Source organism: Zalophus californianus, chromosome 2, assembly GCF_009762305.2.
Source record: "Zalophus californianus isolate mZalCal1 chromosome 2, mZalCal1.pri.v2, whole genome shotgun sequence".
Lineage (NCBI taxonomy): Eukaryota > Metazoa > Chordata > Mammalia > Carnivora > Otariidae > Zalophus > Zalophus californianus.
In genome coordinates this window covers 134012255-134036054 of record NC_045596.1, presented here as the reverse complement: position 1 = coordinate 134036054, position 23800 = coordinate 134012255, and the positions used below count along the sequence as shown (strand labels likewise).

Here is a 23800-nt window from a genome sequence, read left to right as displayed (position 1 = left end):
CTGTTATAAACATAGGGATGTATGAATCCCTCTGAATTGTTTTTGTATTCTTTGGGTAAATACCCAGTAGTGCAACTGCTGGATCACAGAGTAAGTAGTTCTATTTTAAACTTTCTGGGGAACCTCCATACTATTTTCCAGAGTGGCTGTACCAGTGTGCATTCCCACCATTAGTGCATGAGGGTTCCCCTTTCCCCACATCCTCATTAACACCTGTTGTTTTTTGTGTTGTTGATTTTAGCCATTCTTGACAGGTGTAAGGTGATATGTCATTGTAGTGTTGATTTGCATGATTAGTGATGTTGAGCATCTTTTCATGTGCTTGTTGCCATATGTATGTTTTCTTTGGAAAAATGTCTGTTCATGTCTTCTGTCCATTTTTTTTATAAGCTCTTTATATATTTTGGACACTAACCTTTTTTAGATATGTCACTTGCAAATATCTTCTCCCATTCCAGAGGTTGCCTCTTAGTTTTGTTCTTTGCCTCCTTTGCTGTGCAGAAGCTTTTTATTTTGATACAGTCCCAATAGTTTATTTTTGCTTTTGTTTCCCTTGCCTCAGAGGACTTATCTAGAAAAAAATCTTTGAGGTCAGAGAAGTTACTGTCTTATGCTCTCTGCTAGGATTTTGATGGTTTCAGGTCTCACATTTAGGTCTTTCATTCTTTTGAATTCATTTTTATATATGGTGTAAGAAAGTGGCTCAGTTTTTTCCTTTTGCATGTTGCTGTCCAGTTTTCCAATACCATTTGTTGAAGAATCTGTCTTTTTCCCATTGGATATTCTTTCCTGCTTTGTCAAAGATTAATTGACCATATAATTGTGGGTTTATTTCTGGGTTTTCTGTTCTGTGCCACTGACCTATGTGTCTATTTTTGTGCCAGTACTATACTGTTTTGATTACCACTGTTTTGTAATATAAGTTGAAGTCAAGAATTGTGATACCTCCAGCTTTGTTCTTTCATGATTGCTTTGGCTATTCAGGGTCTTTTGTGGTTCCATACAAATTCTAGGATTGTTTGTTCTAGTTCTGTGAAAAATGCTTTTCGTATTTTGATAGGAATTGCACTGAACATCTAGATTGCTTTCGGCCGTATAGATGTCTTAACAGTATTTGTTCTTCTAATCCATAAGCATGGAATATCTTTCCATTTCTTTGTGTCATCTTGAATTTCTTTCATCATTGTTTTACAGTTTTCAGAGACAGGTCTTTCACCTCTTTGGTTAGGTTTATTATTAGGTATCCTATTATTTTGGTGCAATTGTAAATGGGATTGTTTCCTTAACTTCTCTTTCTGCTGCTTCATTATTGGTGTACAGAAATGCAACAAATTTCTGTAGACTGATTTTGTAACCTTTTATTTGAATTCATTTATCAGTTCTAGCAGTTTTTGGGTGGCTTTTATAGGCTATTTCTTTCTTTAATAAAAAAAGTTCCTGACAATATACTGTTTGTGATACTTTTGATTGATAATTGGAAAATTAACATAGTAACCTAGCCATAATAAATATGCCCAATATTTACATGATGCATGTTAGAAGAGAAAGATTAAAAGATAACATGAGATGGGACACATGCAGAAAAAGAAAATAAAGTAGCCTATAAGTCAGTGAGAAATTCCAACATGAAGCATGGGGCTTTTCCAATGCATTTATCTGAAAAATGAATAGACTTTAATAGCTTATTTAACAAAGCTTATTTATTTTCCTAGAACCTATTTTAAGAAAATTCCGGACTTTATCTTGATATGCTCAGTTATAGAGGTGAAGTCCTTATACACTGGTACTCAATGTGGGCTCCCTACTACAGTATTTCACAAAGCAACACTCAAAATTCCATAGCAATTATTACCTTTATTACTAATTTGCCATGTAACATATTCCCTTATAATTAATATATTTAAATGAGCACATGAATTGTTAATTATTCCTCCATTTTTATTGAACAAAAAGGGGACTATTGATCACAAACTGGAATGTCAGTTAGTTGAAGGCAGAGGCCATACATTTTATTTATTTGATATTGTTAATGACAAATTATGCTTTATCTCTTACGCTTAACACACAGTAATTACTCAAAAAAAGAATGAATGCATAAGTGATTCCACTTAAACTCTTCCAAACTACCCTGTGAAATATTATTATACCAGCTTTAAGATGACGAAACAGACACAGGATAATTGCATAACCATAAAAGATGTCCAATTTGTTTACCGACAAAATTAGGTGTTTTAAATAATTTGACAGGTGAAGAGAGTAGGCTAAAACCAGAACATTTAAATTTAACAGGGATAAATATAAACATCTACACGCATACTATCAAAATGTCACTTGCACAATTGCAATATAAGGGATATCAGGCTGGAAGAACAATTCACAGGGGTGGGAGGAGGTGGGAAGAATTATCTATAAAATTGAGCTGGCTAAAAGCTCCATACGAGCCAATACACAATACCTTACAACTCATATAATTATGAGTTACATCATCAGACATATAATGTCCAGAGCAAGGAAGACAAAGTTCTAGTATAATCTACACTGTAGGGTACTGCAGGACCTTATGTAAGTGGTAGCAACCCAGTTCTAGACATCATAACCTAGGAGAAAAATGAGTAACTGTTGTACTAAGAGCAGAAAATCTAGATGATAAGGTGTTTAGGAAAGTACAAGAAGTTAGGAATGTTTAACCTAGAAAAGAGGCTTAGTGTAGTAGGATCTTTCTATCTGAAGCACAATTATGTGAAAATGGAATATGAATATTCATTTGTGTTGCTTTAGAAGAAATCTAGAACCATGAACTAAAATTATAAAGAAGCAGATTTCAGCTAAACATAAGGAAAAGTTTCTTCATAATTATCCCTTCCCTTAAATAAATAATAACTGTTATGATTTTCTAAACCCTTACTTTGTACTAGGCATTAGGGTACAATTTTGACACATTATGTAAGGACTATCTTGCAAATATCAGTGCTAGTTGCAATTAAAAATCTTACAGCAGAGGCTGAATGTCAGTGATTCTATAGAGAAAGATAAATTGTATTAAGTGGTTTGACTGGGAGATTCCTAAAATCCTTTCAAGTTCTTAAGGTTATCTAACAGCTATTTTTTTTTAAGATTTTATTTATTTGTTAGAGACAGAGCACAAGCAGAGGGAGAAGCAAGCTCCCCGCTGAGCAAGAAGTCCAATGAGGACTTGATTCCAGGACCCTGGGATCATGACCTAAGCCGAAGGCAGATGCTTAACTGACTGAGCCACCCAGGTGCCCCTCTCATACAGCTATTACCAAATATTAGCTGGTAGCAAAACGGTGATAAAAGGGATGATATGATATAGAACAAAAAAAAAACCAATGAATGGAAAAAATCTGTCTTGTAATAAGATTTCCTGCTAGTAACTATTCCTTTATTCTGAGATTTGTCTTCCTTATTTTGGCAGTTAGAAGGGAAATATTAAAATGCTCTTACTTTTTAAAAATTATACTGCTAATTAGACAATAGATTAGAGATATTTTTAAAATCCTTAGCTCATAAATTAAAAGTTGCCAAGTTTAGAAGAAGGTAAGTGAAAGATGATTTTCTTAATGTTAACAATAATTGATTAAAAATTATACATAACTAGAGGGGCGCCTGGGTGGCTCAGTCATTAAGCGTCTGCCTTCGGCTCAGGTCATGTTCCCAGGGTCCTGGAATCGAGCCCCGCATCGGGCTCCCTGCTCCGCGGGAAGCCTTCTTCTCCCTCTCCCACTACCCCTGCTTGTGTTCCCTCTCTTGCTGTGTCTCTGTCAAATAAATAAAATCTTTTAAAAAAAAATAAAAATTATACATAACTAGATAATCAGTTTTACAAAATGTTTTTTAAATCCCTTGAAATTACTTAATATATGTTTTCAATATTCTTAAATATTACCAAAACTTCCAGTATTTTCTGGTGCAGAAGCAAACAATTTTATGACTTTATTTTTTCATCTCTAAAAACCATGACTACATTCAGACAACTGTAAGTTGTTTTGATTCATTAAAAAGTCATACTTACAAAAAATCTTTAAGATTTGGCTTTTGTTAGTTATAATATTAGTGAAACTAACTTTTAAAATACATTAATTACATAGTCATCTTTGCTACAAAATGGTATTACTTAACAGTAAAAACCCATTTCTGCATTGGAATGAAACTAAAGGTTAAAGAGGGGGAAAAAATGCTGTGCTTTATTGATGAGAGAGATGGTTTGAAAAGGAAAAGTACTTGCAACAAAAATACTGATGAATCAACCAAAGCCTATTATCACTGCCAATATAATTTAGTAATTATTTTTCACATTGGACATTCTATGCTCTAGCCTATGTCTTTTAAAGGTACTTAAATAAAAGGCATCTAAAGTGACTGAATTATTTGATACATATCTCTTTGAGATCAAATTTAAAGTTCAAGTAACATAGAGCAAAATATGTTAAGTTCATTTTTTCAAATAAATAATTTTAAATATCAGGAATAGAAAAGAAAGATGTCTAGGTTTGACTCTGAGTACCATAGACATTGAACATGTAACTTAACCTCTTTGACCTTAGCATGCTTATCTCCTATCAGTGGAGACACCAACACCTAAGTGTTTAGAACTACAAAGTTTAATTGACAAAATATATGAGATAATACCTAGCCACTGGTATATATCATAAGGATTCAATAAGGGTAAATTTTATTCCTTCCAAGATATTCTAAAAAGTCAATTGCACTCAAGGTTTGGGCAATCCATTGGGCAAAGTTCTTAATACTTTATAGATGGCTAGGATTAATATCCTTGTGCAGATATCCTTGTGTAGAACTGCTAATGTAGGTAGATCTAAATTGCCACTCCTAGAGGTGCCTGGGTGGCTCAGTCAGTTAAGCGTCTGCCTTCGGCTCAGGTTGTGATCCCGGAATCCCGGGATCAAGCCCCACATCGGGCTCCCTGCTTCACGGGAAGCCTGCTTCTCCCTCCCCCACTCCCCCTGCTTGTGTTCCCTCTCTCACTGTCTCTCTGTCTCTCTGTCAAATAAATATTTTTAAAAATAAATAAATAAATAATAATTTTAAAAAATGCCACTCCTAGAAATATTCAGTAATGCTAACTTTGTTAGTTTGATCCAAAGACACCAATGTACAACCAAGATGCTGCTCAGCACCTATTATATACTACACTGTACAAAAAGTATACTACGGCATACGAGATACTATCTGCTTCTAAAGACTATTTTCTCTTTAGGAATTTAATTTTTAACAAACACACTCTCACTTTTAAGATCCAATGTCTTGGGTGGCTCGGTCGGTTAAGTATCCAACTCTTGATTGCAGCTCAAGTCATAATCTCAGGGTTCTGAGACTGAGCCCCATGTCGGGCTCTGCTCTGGGCATGGAGCCTGCTTAAGATTCTCTCTCCCTCTCTCCCTTTGCCCCTCCCCCCTACTCTTTCCCTCTCAAAAAAAAAAAAAAAACAAACTAATGTCTTCAAATAAATATCAAAATGTGTAGGTTTTCATAATGGTTGAATAATCTTCAATCTAAGAGAAAAATGACAATGTTTATAAATGGAAGCATTAATCAATAGACTTCACAATCAGGAGCAGAATTGAGACTGTCCCTCTATTGTAATTAAATATATTCCAGACAGGCAATGCTTCCAAGTAAATTTGCCTGGAAAATAATTAAATATAGAAGATTGTCTCAATATAGAAAATATTTTAGATGCCAGAGAAATTTTTTTAAGTGTTCTCTTGAAAAAGAAGTCAGCCTACGATATATAACCATATGAGCTCAAGATGACAACATTCAATCGTCCTTCTCATAAAAAAATGAACAAAGCCCAAACCACACATCTAATTTTTCCCTCTCCTTAAAAGCTCTAAAAAAGGCAGAGTATTTTACCTAATCATATTTTAGTTGCACTTTGAAATTTTCAATTACCACCATGCTGATATTTTTAAATAATACTCAAATAATTAATCGTATATATCAGACTATTATAATTGTTAAAATTGTTCACAACTGGCCAGATGGATCATATTCATGGAAGATTATAGCTCCTGGTTGTGCCATAAAGTAGCAGTTCATAGTATCAACACATAACCATAAATCTATAATTAAATATTAAACAGAATAAGGCAGTCACTTATTCATTCTACATTTGACCCCCAAGACTTAAGTGGGTAAGTTAGGAAACAAGAAATCAGGGATGAAATTTAGAAATCATCCTGGACAGCTGAACAGTGTGACAGACCTAAGCAAAATGTATTGTTCATCATATAACGTGCTCACTAAAAGACTGCCTTAGAACAAATGTACAACAAAACCTATTTTTCTTGATGGCTTATATTTTATAGGTTTTTCAATGACAAAAAGCAAAATAAAAATCTGCTGTACCAAAATTTAAAAATATATGCCATTCAACCCAGTGGACTTATAAGATTAAAAACAAAACAAAAGCTCTTAAGATATTAATATATTATACTCAAACAACTACCAAACATGGTATTTACAATAAAGGTAAAAATACAGTAGGGAAGAAAATGAGACGACTATTTAAAGGAGACATTTCTCTATGTGAGAAATAATACACAAACCTATAGTAACCACTAACCCCATAAAATATTCATATGGACATTTCAGCTTTCATCAAGGGAAACCCACCTACAATTTGAAATCTGTGGAGCAGGGACATTTTCAGTTCCTTTCCAAAGGCAGCTCTATCCCGTCAGATTTTTGCTTTAGTAGTTGATTACTGAATCACATTGAACCTCTGAGCACAATCAGTAGTAAATCCCACACTTTGTGATGACAAAGGAAACTAGCCAAATAATGTCTTAACACAAGCAGAACAAGCGGATGGAAAAGATTGAAGACAGAATCTTCATTTGGACACAAAACAAAACAAAACAAAAAGAGTCAGTAGAAAAAGACAGAAAATAGGTACCCAAAGTAGAGGATAACAAAGAGAAAAGAATTCAACTCTAAAAAAATAGGAAGTAGAGTTTTGAGAAGAAAAAGTTTTAAATATATTGCTAGGTTATTTATTCATTTTGTGCTATCAAACTGGGAATAATTTGTAATAAATTGGATTAGATTATCTTGAACATTAACAATGAATGTTGTAATCACAGAATGTTGTTAAAACTACCCATGGTGATTTTTTCTTTTTGAGGGTATTGGGGGACAAGGACCTAAAACTACTCTTACTGATATTGGCATAAGACCCCAAATCCATTTTTTAAATATTATCTAACAGACATTTTACAGTTATGATTACTATACTTTCATTACCATACAAAATTGGACATAAACATTTTAAATATTTTTTAATTCTACATAATAGCTCATAATTATCTTAATAGGGAAGGGGTGTTAACTTTTTTTGGGGGGGGATGGGAGAGTAGATAAAATTCCTAAAAGGAAAAAAGCTCTAAATGAGAAATGCTCAATTAAGTAAAAATGTCTATCTTTAAAAATCACTACAGTAACTACAAAATGGATTGTTGGTAACCATCCAATACAATTAATATATTTAAAAATACAATTATTTAATGTAAAGCATTTTAAAATTCTTCTGATTCTACCCAAAGTGAGCTTGGGATCTTTCCATTTTCTCCCAGTATCTATAAAGGAATTAGGCAGCAAAGAGGAAAAGGAAGCAGTGAGAAAAATCATACAGGAAACAAGGTTAGGGTCAGCTTCAGAGGTATGGGAACCTATGCAGTCACAAAGGACTCTGTTCAGAAGAGTCCCTGCACTTGGGAAAACTACTTTTATTTTAAAGAACAAGCAATGGACAAACTATGGTTATTCAGAATTACATATTTGGCAGATATTTTCTTGAAAATGAACAAACCAAGCTTGTCACTTCAAGGAAAACAGCTGATAGTACTTTGTTTGCCAATGATAAAAATTTTAGCTTTCAAGTAAAAATTAGACTTTTGCAAAATTTATATCCAACACCATAAGCCTGACAGCTTCCCAGTAAGTGAGGCTTTTTTAATGAGACTGGTGGTGATATTAATGTAATTTTTTTTTGATATTGTATAACACCCCAAAATTTGGATGACAGCCTAATTTACTGACCAATGCATGATATTACAAAGTCATACATGAGCCATATGGGCTTTAATAAAAGAGAGTAACTTCCCTGACACAGCTTTACATTCTTTATTGCAACTAAATTTTTAAGAAATGACCACGTGTCAAATTTTGGTGAAGTATATCAATAAGATTTGAAAAAGCTGTTAAAATACTCCTGCCTTTTCCAACTACCTGTGTGAGGTCAGATTTTCTTCATATACTTTATATACTTGAACCAGAAGAGTATATCATAACAGATTGAATACAGAAGTTCATTTGAGAATCCAGCTGCTTCTATCAGGCCAAATACTGAACAAAAGTATTAAACAACATTACTTTTTTTTTTTGTATTTTTATTTATTTATTTGACAGAGAGAGACACAGCAAGAGAGGGAACACAACCAGGGGGAGCAGGAGAGGGAGAAGCAGGCTTCCCACTGAGCAGGGAGCACAATGCAGGGCTCGATAAAGTATAAAATGCATATAAATTTTCTTCTATAATTTAACCTGCTTAGGTTAAGCCTTTCTTTCACCTTAAAGTGTATTTAATTTTTCTAAATTTTCTTTTAAAAAAAATTTTATTTATTTGAGAGAGAGAACATGAGCAAGGAGGAAGGGGCAGAGGCAGAGGGAGAAGCAGACGCCCCTGCTGAGCAGGGAGCCGGATGTGGGGCTCGATCCCAGGACCCTGGGACCATGACCTGAGCTGAAGGCAGACGCTTAACGACTGAGGCACCCAGGTGCCCCGAAAAACAACATTACTCTTCTTATAAATTTTTTTGTTTTGTAAAATATAGTTATTTTTCACTAAAAAAACCCTTATGTAATATATAATAGGTTACTATTTTTATTAATTAATAATTAAGTATTTTTAAATTTCTCAGCTTCAATGTCTAGTATGGCAAACGATGATACAGATAACTCATATAAACAAAAGCTTGTTGGAGCTCTCAAAAAGTTTTAAGAGTATAAAGGAGTCCCAAAATGAAAAACTTTGACAACTATAGCTCTAAGAGATGAACTAGAAAATAATCAGCCTTTTTGCTCTTTTAAGGATTCCACAGTTATCAAACATCCATAGATTCCTTTAAGACAAAATCCTGTGTTTACATGAAATACAACTTCAGCTGAACCCTCGAACACCTTAATCTGCTTGCGGAATGGTTAGTTGCTCATACTCTTCCAGTCTAATTAAAGTTAGGAAAATGTTCGTACCATAGAGACATAAAAAGACCAAAGCTATCAAGTGCTCATCAATAATGCCCACTGTCAAGGGCATCAATATCATCAAGAATATCAATGATGCCCAAGTACTCTCTACTAGATCCCACTTAGTTGGGATGCTCATGCTTATGTCACAAATTAACAAATGGCAAAATGATCTTTTTTTTCCAAAAACTTTCCTCAATGTTCCAAAATTCCTGATGATTCAGCTTTTTTAAGGTTCAGTTTAAAAACTGTATAAAAAAATGGATAGAAAGTAGAAGTATGCTAATAATTAGTGAAAGGAAAATGTCACAACTTATTTTGAGATTTATCTTTATTTTCTAACATCTGCAAATGCCTTCTGGATTGTACCAAAACCACAAGTGACCAATTATTGTTACTATCCTCATAGATATCTAAGTAAAAATCAAGACAACCTGAATATTTTCTTTTTCATTCTTAAAATCTTCCCTTCTCAATTAGTCTGCCAATCAGTCATCCCAAGGAGCAATTCATATTTCAGATTGGCTCACTCTACTGTCACATCACATCTCCTCTAGGCTAGCAATTCCAAATTCCATGTTACATCCAACTAGCACCTATGTTTCACTTGAAAGAGAGAAAGGAAGACCTAAGAAAAATAAAGGACTACTTGATCCCATACTAAGTCCATAAGAAATTGCTCTAATACAATTACTCAACAGATTCTATAATTATTTTTTTTCCAAAATACCTTAGTCATTTTTCAGCCTCTGTGTAATTTAAACCACAGAGGATATTTGGTACAATGTGGACTGCATATGTTCAAGTCAGTCAAAAGTTTACTACCGATATTCTTAACACTACTGAACTATACATTTAAAAATGGTTAAGACAGTAAATTTAATGTTATGTGTTTCTTACCTAAAAAAAGAAAAGAAAAAAGAAAAACCACTGAATTATGCACTTTAAGTAGGTAAACTGTATGGTATGTGAATTATAATTCAATAAAGCTATTATTTTTTAAAAGTGTTAAGTCCCTGCTCCTAATCATTTGCTTTTTTGTTTGTTTTGTAGCAAAGGTTTGAAAAAAGGTTTACTACTGAGATATGGATGACTAATTTTTCTTGAAAGAATAAGTGGGAGATCTTATATACATAAATATGTATAACATATAGTAGGCATTTTAATAATTAATTTAAATATTTCCTTTCACAAGTGATTTAAACCTAACACCTATGCACTGAATACAAACCTAGAGTTTCTTCCAGAGTATCTTCTAGCTAATAGAAAGGCATTTCTACTTAATGTTTCAACACTGGGTTCAAAATCAAAAGAGAATATTTCTAGTCACCTGTTATTTCAAACAGTGAAACAGACAACTTACTGATAACTTAATTGTAAAAAGATCAATTCAGCACTGTTAGGAAATAGGTCTGAATATCAAAGGAGATTTTCGCAAAGAAAAGAGACATTTTTCAAATCAGCATGTAGCACTGCAAAATCTCATAAAGAAAAAATCACATAAGAAATGAAACAGCCTAAGATGAAAAGGATCTTTACTGTTGAAACTAAAAGCTAAATTTCAGCCAAGTATGTTTAAAACATATACAAGCACAGACAGTCACCAGCGTTCACAATTAGAGGCAGGACAAAGTAGCAGTGGTCTCTCTGACAAATAAATTGCTTGAAATATTGCATGACTTGCTACACAACACCCTTATTACTTTCAATTTCCAAGTGCAACCAAAAGATGGGTCCAATTATGACATCAAGACAAGCTTTCTTTCAAAATGGAATGAAAGAACAGTAAATCCCAATGGACACGGGAGTTCTGCAGCAGAGATGATGTAATATATAAAAATAGACATCCTCTAACAGAAGCTGAAACTTGGGTAAACAGCACACTGCATACTATTCTCAACTGCCTTGCATGAATTTGCAATGCATGCTGTTAATAGCGCAAGAGAAATCATTTCATGTTTTAAACTATTTCCTGATTTACATTTCAATTTTGATACACACTCTATAGTATAATTTCCTAATCTGTATAAATTAAATGAACATAAATACCTGATTATAACTGCAAGAAAGAGAAATAGTCCCCCCAAAGCAAGGAAATGGAGCCCACTGCAGCAGTTTTTCCATGCTGCATTTTGTTAGAAATTGCAGCACACATGGCACAGAATTGTTACGTCCACCTATTGTTCAAAGACCTTTCCACAGGGAGCTTTCTGCAGGATTTTAAAATGCAACATGATCTAGGTGAAGAGGAACCAGTAAACCTGCTGATAATGGGTGTGAAAAGCAAAGAGTATTTTTGACACTCTAAGATTCTGATGCAAACATAAAACATGAGGCATGCATACAATAATTAGGGTCTAGCAAAACTTGTGTTTTTGGTTTTTTTTAATATATACATCACTACTGTCTAACACTCTCTCCACAACTTTCTTTTCCATTCTTTACCAATTCAGTTTTCACATTTCTATTGGGCTTTCCTGGATTGAAGAACATTTTCCTTTGAGCCAAGACATTAAGAAACCATGCCTGATTCCTCAAGTGCCCTGTCTATGTGCCTCCACTGTATCTAGAATTCCCTATATTTTAGTTGCGCATTTATTTATCTATATCCCCTAAGAAACTAAAAGGACAATAAGGGCAAAATATGCCTGTCCTCTAGACCTTCATAGCCCTAGAGTCTGGCACAAACCTGAAACAAGGTGGGCACTCCTGATAAATATTCATTAAATGAATAAAATATGTAAATGAAAATACTGAGCTTTCCTCTCTATGATACAAGAAAGAGAATACACACATTTCCTGAAACTCCATCCTATTATAATTCAGAGAGGCACTGATGACATTATTGAAGACAAAGGCTTTAGGTTTAATTAAGCGAACAAACGCTTGACGAATTTAAAGAAGAATGAAAATGTCAAAATAATTAAGACATTTCCCCTGTATGTGAATATTTTCTATTTAAGCATATAAACATTTTTAAAATATCATATGAATAAATCATAGTCAGGTATAATATGATGTGAACTGATTGTTATAAGTTAAAATCCTAAGACCTTAATATTCTAGGAAATTTAGTAAATATACAAGTCATTGATATATTGCTCAAAACATATTCTCTTACTGTTAGGCAGCAAATATTGTATTAAACTAAGAAGACTTCAGTAAAAAATTAAATAGATAAGTGAAAAAGCAAAGCCATAACACGAGTGAAAACACTATTTCTAATGCAAGAATAGTCCACATCAAAAAGACGACCGTCAAAAGTACATAATCACAAACTGTAATTTTTCATTTGTTTCAGTATCTGACAATTTTTGAAACTAAACAAACCTACCAAGTAGTCCTTAACTAAAAATGAAACCAACTTAAATCTATCTTAAAAAAAAAATCTACTTCAGAGAAATATAACTTAGGAATGATTATATAACCATTATTAGAAATAGAACTTGTCTTATATTATTATAAAAAATGGAACTCATTTCCATAAGCCTCATGCATGGATCAATCTTATTACATTGGTGCCACATTTTATAGATATTGTATTATCACTGACTATAATACAAAAATTATTCCCATTATGTTAATATTACATTGTATTCAACTTACATTATATTAACTTAATAATTTTATGCACTTTTTATTACCTTTTATACATCTGCACCAAGAATTTTAAACTAAGCCTAATCTACTGAAAAATGTAATACATAATTATTAAACAGTGCTTTGAAGTGTATATTCATATTGTAGAAAAGGACTACTAATAAAATGTGTGGCAGATATCTTTTTATATGATCAACCGGTTTCCATTATTTCAAAAATTTTGCATTGAGTGAAATTTTATGAATATGTTTTATGTTATGCTGTGTTCAAATCCTCCTAATTCAAATTTGTATAAAACAGAGCCATTCCTTGGGAAAATGTCCTTTGGGACAGTGTGAGCCTGCTTAGACCTGATCAAATAAAACATTCCAAGATTAAAGAAAACAACAACAACAACACAAAATTAAATGTCACAAGGCCATCTTGGATTTTGACTGTCTCTTCTCATTCTAAAACAATTACTAGTCATGGACATTCCAAATATTACTTAAACTAAATCAAATCTCATAAAAATATTTGGCTAAGAAATTGTGACAACTGAGGAGTACCAATCCTTTTAATTTGTAATCTACTTTTTTTTTTTCATATTTTAAAAGAGGTCACTTTCATTCATTGAGTTTATTGTATTCTGCAGTATAGAATAATGTGAAGAGCTCTGACTCTGGAGCCAGACTTCTGGGGTTAGGATTCTGGCTCTATTACTAATATTAGCTGTGTGTCCTTAAGCACACGCCCTAATCTTGTTCTTTCATTTCCTAATCTGTAAAATGTACTAATAATAATCCATTCCTCACAGGGTAGTTATGTATATCAAATGACTTAATTTATGTGAAATGTTTTAGAACAGTAGTACATACATAGGTAATACTCTGTAGATGTTTGCTAATTAAACTATTAAAAAAAAAAACTAGAGCCATCTGTTGGAGGTAAGTAGGAATAGGAAGTGGAAAGTCAATCAGAACTTCACAGCACGAGCAGCACTTCAGCTCTTCCAGCCTTCCTAGGCTGCAATGTCTGTTGGTACATGTGAACTCCGCGGAATAGACAGGACAAGTTTTCTTCAGTGTTCAATCTAATGTCTCTGTCTAATTTTGTTCTTTCTAAACTGAGAAGAGAGCAGAGCTCTCTTTTTATTAAAATAAAAAAAGAAATAAAAGATGACAGAACAAGTATGTACCAGTCTCCCCATCGACTACAATCAGGTAAGTTAAGTCCTCCCCTTAAACATCTTCTAGAATAAATCACAAATTCCTAGAATAAATTACCCATAAATATAGACAGGCAGGGTCTGTAATCATGGGTAAAATAAACAAAGCTTTTTTCCCCTATCCTACTCTGAACCCAGAGACAAAATAAACATGTCCAAAGTCTAAAGAGATTGACCCCAAATTTTTCAGCCTCTGCCAAGAACCTTATCTACTACCTGCCTCTATTTTCATTATCTACCTTAAGACTGAAAATTCATGCCACATCCTCTTTTCTGGCAATCTTAAATACAGCCTCAACCTCAAAGCATCAAAATGTAAGATACTGTTCATGAAAGCCATCTCCAATATTCCCTTCTCACTGCATTTTAAAATGCTGATTATTCTCTCTGCAAACCTCAGAGACTTGCCTTGAAAAAATGTCTTGAAAACACTCCACATGGACTATTTGAGTACTCACGTTTCTGAAGAAAATGATTATAATCAGTTTAAAACTATTGTGACACATCTAATTTTAAAAAGTGTAAAGTATATATCATAACTCAGTGTACATCTTCAATTCAATTCCTACTTCTAAATGTGAATTAGACTGACTAGTAATTTTTCCTATTAAAGAAGAGAAAGATTATGTACTGATGTATCTCTTAAAATATTAAAGTTATATATTTTTAGAGTATACTTTTACCAGATAAAAGCCCAAAACACTGGGGCAATTTTAAAAAGTATACAATTACATCAAAATTTTATAAAATTTACAAATGGTATGAAAATGTTTAAGATTTACCACATCATTTAAAATGTAGCAGTGCTTCTCAAGTACAATATAGCAGCAACCTGTGGCATTTTAATATGCATTCTCTTGCATAGAACATAAAGTTACTGCCTCATTTTAATTTGAAACTCTATACAAATATTTCATGCTTTCAGGCAAGGTCACTATAGTAGCCAAAGATATTATATTGACAGTCGACTTCCTCTAATGTGAATTAAATTATACATGATCTTTTTCCTGGGCAATAAGAAAACACAACCATAAGATTTTACTAAGTTACTTAACCAATTCCTTTCCAGAGATAAATCAGTTTTCCTTCCTTTACTCCAAATTCCCTGATAACCCCCAATCTGACCCCCAGTTTCAAAAGAGTAACACTGAAAATCATAAATTAGTCATGTGTTGGCATGAAAGAAATGAGCAAAGGTATTATTATAGGCTTTTTGATTAAAATATAGAATGAAATAAAGCATGAATTCTGGTTAAAAATAAAGTACAAATAAGAAAACACAAGCGTTTTTAAACTCTCATTTCCTTTTTGACTAAGCCTTTACTCTATCTGACTAAAATTTTACTTGTAGTCTCCCAAAATGCTCTCATACTGGGATTCCTGAAATTTAAAGCTTTTACCTACAGCATCATTTAAAATGTAAATTTCTAGTGGATTTCCCATAAGCTTTTGCATAAAAAGCAATTAAATTTCCATTACATCTACCTGTCTTTTTCTCTTCATTTCTTTACTTGCAAATCATGTTAGTTAAGAACAGTGCTTCCACTCATTCTTAAAAAAATAAAATAAAATAAGTAGGTTGCACTTAGGTGGACCTAAGGTGGACAAGATGGACAATCCATCACTACATCCGCACAAATAGACTGTGCCATCACCTAAACCATTTTTTGTTTTAAGAGATTTTACTGAATCAGGGCAAAATACAAAAGAACAAGACCAAGCCAAACACATCAATATTATAAACTCGTTAGTTACAATGCAAATTCACAAATAAACTTAGGTTAGTATTAGGAGACCACACACAAATTACAATACCTGAGATTTAGTGCATTCCTTTGAGCCAAAATGAAATGAGTGCCATAAAAGAGGAAAGGAAAAGATGAACATTATCAGACATGCTATAGTATATCTGCCAAAACGAAGATAATGTTAAAATTAGGTTAAGAATGACCATATAGAATTGGCTGTATGTATAATGTTCTTTATGTTTTTTAGCCATGCACTTGAAATGCACTTGAAATCATTTAAAATCACCTGTGAAGTATGATCATGCATCTTCTAAATAAACTTTTCACCCTCAGTCCCACTCTACTAGAGTTCTTTCAAAGAGAAATATTTCTGTTAAGAATAAGTAAATATAACTTAGGACTAATGAAGAATAATAATCTTCATTTCACCCTTTTTATCCTGTGGCACCATATATACAAAACAAAATCTTGTTGTTTTCTATGTTAAAATCATATATTTGGTGAAATAATAAATATTATATAAATATAATGAAAACACACCTTGCACACACAAAAAAGGATCCAATATTTTCAGTTATGACCATGTTGCTGCCAATCTGAACTCACCCAGTAAAATTAATACCAACATGTCACATATTAGTAAGCTAGTACATGATCCATTAGTAATCAAGTTAAATTTTTCCTCCTAGCACTGAATATTCCCTAATAAAAGTACCTATTGACCAGGTAAGATATTTATTAAAACAATTAAATTAAAACAAAAAAGTAATCTTATAATAATAAAAACCCTGCACATTTTTTTAAAAATCAAACCAAAAAGGGAAGTCACGTAGGGAAAGTGAAATATTCCATAAAGGGGGGAACAAATGGGAATTAAAGAGAAAAACAGTTATAGGACTCCCCCAACTTAAGTGTGAAAAACAGGACTATAAAATTAAACCAATCAGCTTTAACACTAAATTTTAAGTAATTCACACTCCCACTATCTTAGTATGGAATCTGATTTGGAAAAATAATTCCAGGGCAGAAAGAATATTAACAATATCAGCACCAGGCTAAAATAATATATGGAACTATTAATATGTACAACTATTTTTAATCCAAATTTCCTTCTTCCATGATGCTTTGTCAACACTAAAAATACTACCTTCTTTTACAGATAATGGTAACAAAAAAACCTTTCATAGTTGTGTTTTTTTTATACCAAGTCTCTCCAAAGGACAAACAAAGCCCTCTTTATGATGAGCAAAAAGCTACCCTTTCCAAAGGAGCTCAATGAAATGATTCAACTATAAAATTCATGTTAAATTAAAATAGTGCATGGGTAGTGAAAGGAGTAGGCGGGTAGCTGGTGGTCAAAACTGCTTAAATATTCACACACAAAGAGCTCTCAGAAATAAAACATATGAAGTGTGTGTATAAAGTGTATCATATCACTAAAAGTTACCAAAAATTGAGTATATAATTTTAAGTCTATATATTTTCCCATGTATTTTGCATTTATACTTATTTGCAAAAGGAAAGAAAAGTGCAGGTAAGCAAAACAAATGAGAAATGTAAAATAGCTGTCAATTACCTATTTTTATGTTTTTCCTATTTTTATTTTAAAATTAATTTCACATATAATGACTACTCACTTAACGGTATTTATGTACAGACAAGCCATCTTAGACTCTATTATGACATATATAAGAACTAATGTTACTTTCTTTTTGAAAATAGAAATCCTCAAATATATTCTCAGGGGAAATGAGCATAATGCAGCTAAGCAGAAAGAAAGGAATAAGAAAATAAGGTCCTAAAACTGACTTTATTGGGGTCTTGTACAAATCACTCATTATCGGTGCCTTGTTTCCGCAAACATAAAAATACTTCATCAAATATTTATGAAATAAATGATGATCAAGTGGGCTACAGCATTTAAGAGGATCTTTGAACCTATCAGAAATACTTCAGATCATCTTTACATTGGGATTTTAAAAAGCATCACTTCAAATTATGTTTTCACTTCAGTATATTAAAAACAAAAAAAATTATCAGGCAATATTCTCACAGTGGTATGCAAAGTATGAAAATAACATAATTTTTATATATCTACTTTTGAAATAAAAAGTAAGTCTGATGCCAATCACTGGGGTAGGAGCAGGGGGAGTTCAAATTTTAGATTAAGGTAAGAACTTAAAATATCCCAGTTACAACTGCATCACTGTTCACAAAGCTAATCCTCAGAAGACATTTTAAGAAATAAAAAGACTAAACAATATTTTTGATAACTTATCTCAATGCTCCTTAAAACTATTCATACTATATGTATTTCCAGCACATATCATAGAAAGGAATTATTCAATTAAAATAGGAAATGCACGTCTCTTCACAAAATTCCCAATAAAAAACTAAAGATTAAAAATATATTTTAATAACTTACCGTATGATAGCCTCGAGGCAAAGGTGGTTTGCCCACAGGATAAGGATCCACAGTGTCAATGATTGTTTGTCTTTCACCTTTCTGGTTGATTTTCCTAAATCTCCTTCGAGATTGTCGATGAGAAGCTTGACGCTGAAAATATTCTTCATTTTCATCCATATAGTCCACCTGAAATAAAACCCCCCAAAAATTTATGTCTTCAAACACAACATTCTATATTAAGATTAGATGCAGAATAAAACTTACAGACAAGTCCATATTCATTCATTTTGCAAAGACATTTGTGGACAAACTATCGTGACAGACTAAGTGTCTGAACTTCTCTGGAACTAATTGGTTTTGAGTAACTTTTCTTTTATGAAGAAGCATTTTCAGTTCCACTTAGGACAATATGAGTAACTCTTGAATTTCCTGCAGTTTCAAAGGGAAGGATATTTTCAGCAATCTTTGTACTAATTTATTAGTGAAAGAACTCACAGGATACATTGCCTCGCATTATGAAAGCAACTGCCTCATTGTCCTAACCCTGATATATGTGAGTAAAGCTGTAAAAACCCCCAAATCCCAAATGACTCAAACAGGACTGCTAGCAGAATGGCTTTGGAAGATTACCTAAGGGTTTCTCTTCCTACTTTCAATCTGTATTCAGTTTCTCTTCTTATAAATAGTGTTATTTTAAAAAAAAAAATCCTCATTTTCAACATTTTAGAAACTGATGAATGGACTAACCAGAATAAAAGTTACGTTAGGACAATCTTCGTCAAACTTATATAATGAAAATGTGATTACTCACAATCAAGGCATACTAAGATTCTAAGACTATTCTCACACTGGCAAACTTAGGAGTTTGTATAATATCAGCAAGTATAAAATCCTCAAAGAATTCTGAAGATCAAAAGTCCCTCAGAGAAACACAAAATAGCACTAACAGAGGCCAAAATCTCTAGGATATATCTAAAATGCTTTTCAAGACCTGGTGCTGGAAGCTCCTATGTAACCACCCACATTTTTCCAATCCTCAATCTTTACTCACCACCATGCTACTTTCTCACTGAGGAGTAAATTTTGTGAAATTTTACCAAAGGTTTTCACTAGCTTTGACAAGGAAGTTTTCATTCTGATGAATTCCTCTCCTACATCATAGGGAAAAACCCTAAATCTTCTCTGAAAATAGACTTAGAGCTTTCTACCAAGTACTTTACTAAATGTGAATAAAAAACTTCCACCATCTTCTACATTAGGCCAGAAAATTGGGGGACTAGTATGCTGGTTAGACACTCTGTTGAAATCTTTCTCTCTCTTTTTACCCGAATTGTAGGATTTAAAAAATATACTGATATAGGACATAGATAAAAAACAGAAATTGATTTCCTTATGTTAACTGTTGCCTGAATACATACCACCTTGACTCATCTGAAGTATTTCACTCATTCCAATTAATATTTGGAGAGATAAAGTCCTGCAATTCAAATATTCCCCCCAAATTTCAATTAAATGCCATTATGATAGATTGATTTGACTAAGTTCAAGCACATAACATATATGTACTTGCCCCTTTTGAGTCTTCTATCTTTTTCATTTCACTGAATCTTATAAATAATTACAATATAATGATTATAAACTCAGATTCCTAATAAAAATTATGAAAGAAATATATCTAAAGTTATAAAATATATAAATACACATATAAGTACTTAGTTAAAGGGTTTTACTTTATAATTTTTTTTTTAGGGAAAAAAGTCTTCACAGAAGTATTCTTACCACAATCATTTCAGAAGGCTCTAAAACAATGCATTCACAGCCACGCCTAAAGCTTCCTGCAGAACGCTTGCCAAAACTAGGAAGGAAAAAAAAAAGATTTATGAAATATAAATTGTAAATTTGGGCCAATTCTCTAAATAAATGAAAATGAAAAACAAAAACAACTAGTAGAGAAAGAGAAACTCTTTAATCATTATTTACACCGAATGACAAGGAACCATTCAATTTCTTAAATTTCAGACATACATTTTTCTGGAAAATTCCAATATTGTTTTCAAACTGATAATGTAAGTATCAGAAAATCTGTACGAATGTGTTTTATGTTAGGCTGTTTTAAATTATTCCCAGTTAGATGAAGACTTAGAATATTCTAATGGATAGCAAACTATAAAATGCATATAAATTTTCTTCTATTATTTAACCTGCTTAGGTTAAGCATTTCTTTCACCTAAAAAGTGTTATTTAATTTTTCTAAATTTTCTTTTAAAAAAATTTTCATTTATTTGAGAGAGAGAGCATGAGCAAGGAGGAGGGGCAGAGGAAGAGGGAGAAGCAGACTCCCCGCTGAGCAGGGAGCCCGATGTGAGGCTTCATCCCAGGACCCTGAGATCATGACCTGAGCCGAAGGCAGATGCTTAACTGACTGAGCCACCCAGGCGCCTCTTCCTAAATTTTCCAATCAACTTATTCTAAATAAGTTTAAGGAAATGGTATTCAACTTAAGACTTTTCTTCTTAATTCAAGTGGTTGTGCATATTACTAGCCCATTTCTCCTGAAAATTTTTCACTAGTGAATTCAGATACAGCAACTTTGCTCTATCTGTGATAGCTCCCACCTTAACACTGAAGCAGTTTTTTTATTTTATTTTATTTTATTTTATTTTATTTTATTTTATTTTATTTTATTTTATTTTATTATGTTATGTTGGTCAACACTGAAGCACATTTATTCTGACACAGCTATATGCACACTAGAACTACGAAGAGAAAATCCTGGTGAAAATCCTTGTACAAATTAGCCATTGACTCAAAAGAATTTTATGGTAGGAAGATATTATTTGCACTAACACTATTACTTTGGAGATGAAAAGTTTTCATCCTATAAACTGTGCTATTAAAAAATACTTCCATGAGAGTCTTTTGGGAAATGAGATCCACTAGAATCTGATGAAACTTTCTTTGCAGCCACAAAAGAGTCAAGTTCTACTGAACAACACAAATATGTGAACCGTAGGAGAAATAATACTGTTCCTCAGGTAACTCTTTGAATACATGGAGCAGAAAAGGCAAATGCACAAAGAACGCAGTCTAGCAAAGGAGAATATATTATTTCATTTATCAAAAATTCTATTATTTCAAACATAGCCAAGAACCCAGAGGTAAAGAGGGCTCAAGAGAGACAAAGAGTAGGTCATGAATGCACATACTAAGCCTAATGACTAGGCCTCTTGTCTCTAAAGCAAAGATGACTTACTCTTTGCTTACAAGCCAGAAGCTATCAGGTAGGAATGAACAGGGAGAGTAATGAAAAATGTTAGCTAGAAATTCACTAAGTCCGCAAAATACTTTTGCTTTTCCTATGTGAGTCTTTGAAACAACAAATATGTAAACAAAAGTAAGTAAATAATCATTATTTACTAAGCTTTTTAAAATCTTGGGCCAAGTTTTATTAACTGTTTTAAAAACTCGGTTCTGGAAAATAGGTATAGAGATTAAAAAAGGAAACCAGATAGAGATGTATAAGAGATAAGATCTACCCTAGGTGATATTAAGATCAATTCTTTAAAATATTTTAGATGATTTAGTAGAAAGAAATGGAGAGAAATCTTCAAGTTTGCAAATGACATATAGATGTTTAGATAGTAAAGCACAAAACAAAGCCAGTAAGAATAAAGTACGACACATTTCACTAAGATTTATGTGAGTGCAAGAAAGCAGTAATTAGAGGATCCAATCTACACAATGAAATATCCAATGTGAAAAGTGATCAAATGCACACACCATTTAATATGACATTAAACAATAAGGGGTTCTCACATTTTAGTCAAAAGACATAAATGAAAACTAGAAGTCTTTAAAGCTTAGCACAGTAGGCTGCTGATATAATAAAGAACAAATAATACACAAAACACATCTCAAAATGATAAACACACCAGGAAGTAATAAAAAATGAAAATGACTAAACCTACTCTTAGAGAAAACCATGCAAAACCTATGAAATAGCACTGCCCCAGAAAAGTTCCTAAGGGGAAAAACACAGAACTGAAAGTTTCCAATAAAAAAATTAAGGAATTCCAAAGGGCTTTCTGTAAGATCAGGGGCACAAATTAAAAGAACACTTCTTCAGTCTTATTAATAGCAGCTGAAACTTAGTAGCATTTAAGATTTTAAAATCATGATTTAAGAAAATTTGTGAATGATACAAATTAAATAAGAATGCAGGCAACTTAAACATACCTACAATCCTTAAGGGTTTTAAGAAGTCAGAGAAAGAGAGAGAGAGAGAGAGAGAGAGAAAGGGAGAGAGGGAGAGAGGGAAGGAAGAAAGGGAAGTCAGAGATAGGTAAGGATTATTTCCCAGCTATGTGACTATACTCTGCTCCAAATATTCCTTGGTGCCACTTCAGAAATGGACAATTAGTCCTATCAAGTGCATTTTTTTATTATTAAGTCTTATAAGAGACTACACAAAGTAATCTACAGATTCACTGCAGTCCCTATCAAAATCCCAACAGCTTTTTTTGCAGAAATGGAAAAGCCAATCTTCAAATTCATATAAAATCCCAAGGGACCTACTTAGCCAAGACAGTCTTGAACAAAGTCGAAGGACCCACACTTTTGATTTCAAAACTTACCTCAAAGCTATAGTAATCAAAACAGTGTGGTACAGGCATAAGTACAGATGTATAAAGTAATGAAATAAAATTGAGAGTCCAGAAATAAACCCACAAATCTAACCAAATTTTGACAAGGGTGTCAAATTCAGTCAATGGGGAAAGAACAATGTGCTGGGACAACTGTATTGCCATATTGAAGGAAAAAAAAAAAAGAAGTTGGACCCTCACCTCTCACCACATACAAATATTAACTGAAAATGATCACTGACCTAAATAAAAAAGCCCAAACCACAAAACTCTTAGGGAAAAAACTGGGATAAATCTTCATGACACTGGATCTGGTAATGGATTATTTCAGTTTTCTCTTCCAAGTTTTTATTAAATTCCACTTAGTTAACATACAGTGTAATATTAGTTTCAGGTGTAGGATTTAGTGATTCATCACTTACATACAACAATCAGTGCTCATCACAAGTGCCCTCCTAATCCCCATGGCCTGTTTAACCCATTCACCATCCCCCTCCCACCCCCCTCCTCCCCAGCACCCCTCAGTTTGTTCTCTACAGTTCAGTCTGTTTTATGGTTTGGCAAATGAGATTTTTAGATATGACACTAAAAGCACAAGCGGCAAAAGAAAAAATAGATAAATTGGACTTCTTCAAAATTAAAAACCTCCATGCATCAAAGGACATTATCAAGAAGCTGAAAAGAAAATCCACAGAACGGGAGGAAATATTTGCAAATCATACATCTGAGAAGTGTTTAATATTCAGAATATATAAAGAATTCCTACAATTCAACAACAAAAAGACAAACCACCTAATTAAAAAATGAGCCAAGTACTTGAATAGACCTTTCTCCAAAAAAGGTACACAAATGGCCAATAAACACAAGAAAAACCGATCAACATCCTGAGTCATTAAAGAAAAGC

At 32.8% G+C, this 23800-nt stretch overlaps 1 protein-coding gene across 13 annotated transcripts in view; it reads right to left on the bottom strand.

Annotated features, from left to right (window-relative positions):
- RAPGEF2 (Rap guanine nucleotide exchange factor 2) overlaps positions 1-23800 on the bottom strand; it is a 235011-nt gene that overhangs the window by 93874 nt on the left and 117337 nt on the right. For 10 of the 13 annotated variants that reach the window (XM_027597876.2, XM_027597879.2, XM_027597883.2 and 7 more), the window contains 3 exons: positions 20033-20108; positions 18272-18439; positions 15914-15931 (listed from right to left, as the gene is read on the bottom strand). In XM_027597876.2, coding sequence (XP_027453677.1) covers positions 15914-15931; positions 18272-18439; positions 20033-20108 — 262 coding nt within the window. The remainder of the gene's footprint in view (positions 1-15913; positions 15932-18271; positions 18440-20032; positions 20109-23800) is intronic. The other 3 variants (XM_027597877.2, XM_027597881.2, XM_027597886.2) reach the window with 1 other exon arrangement.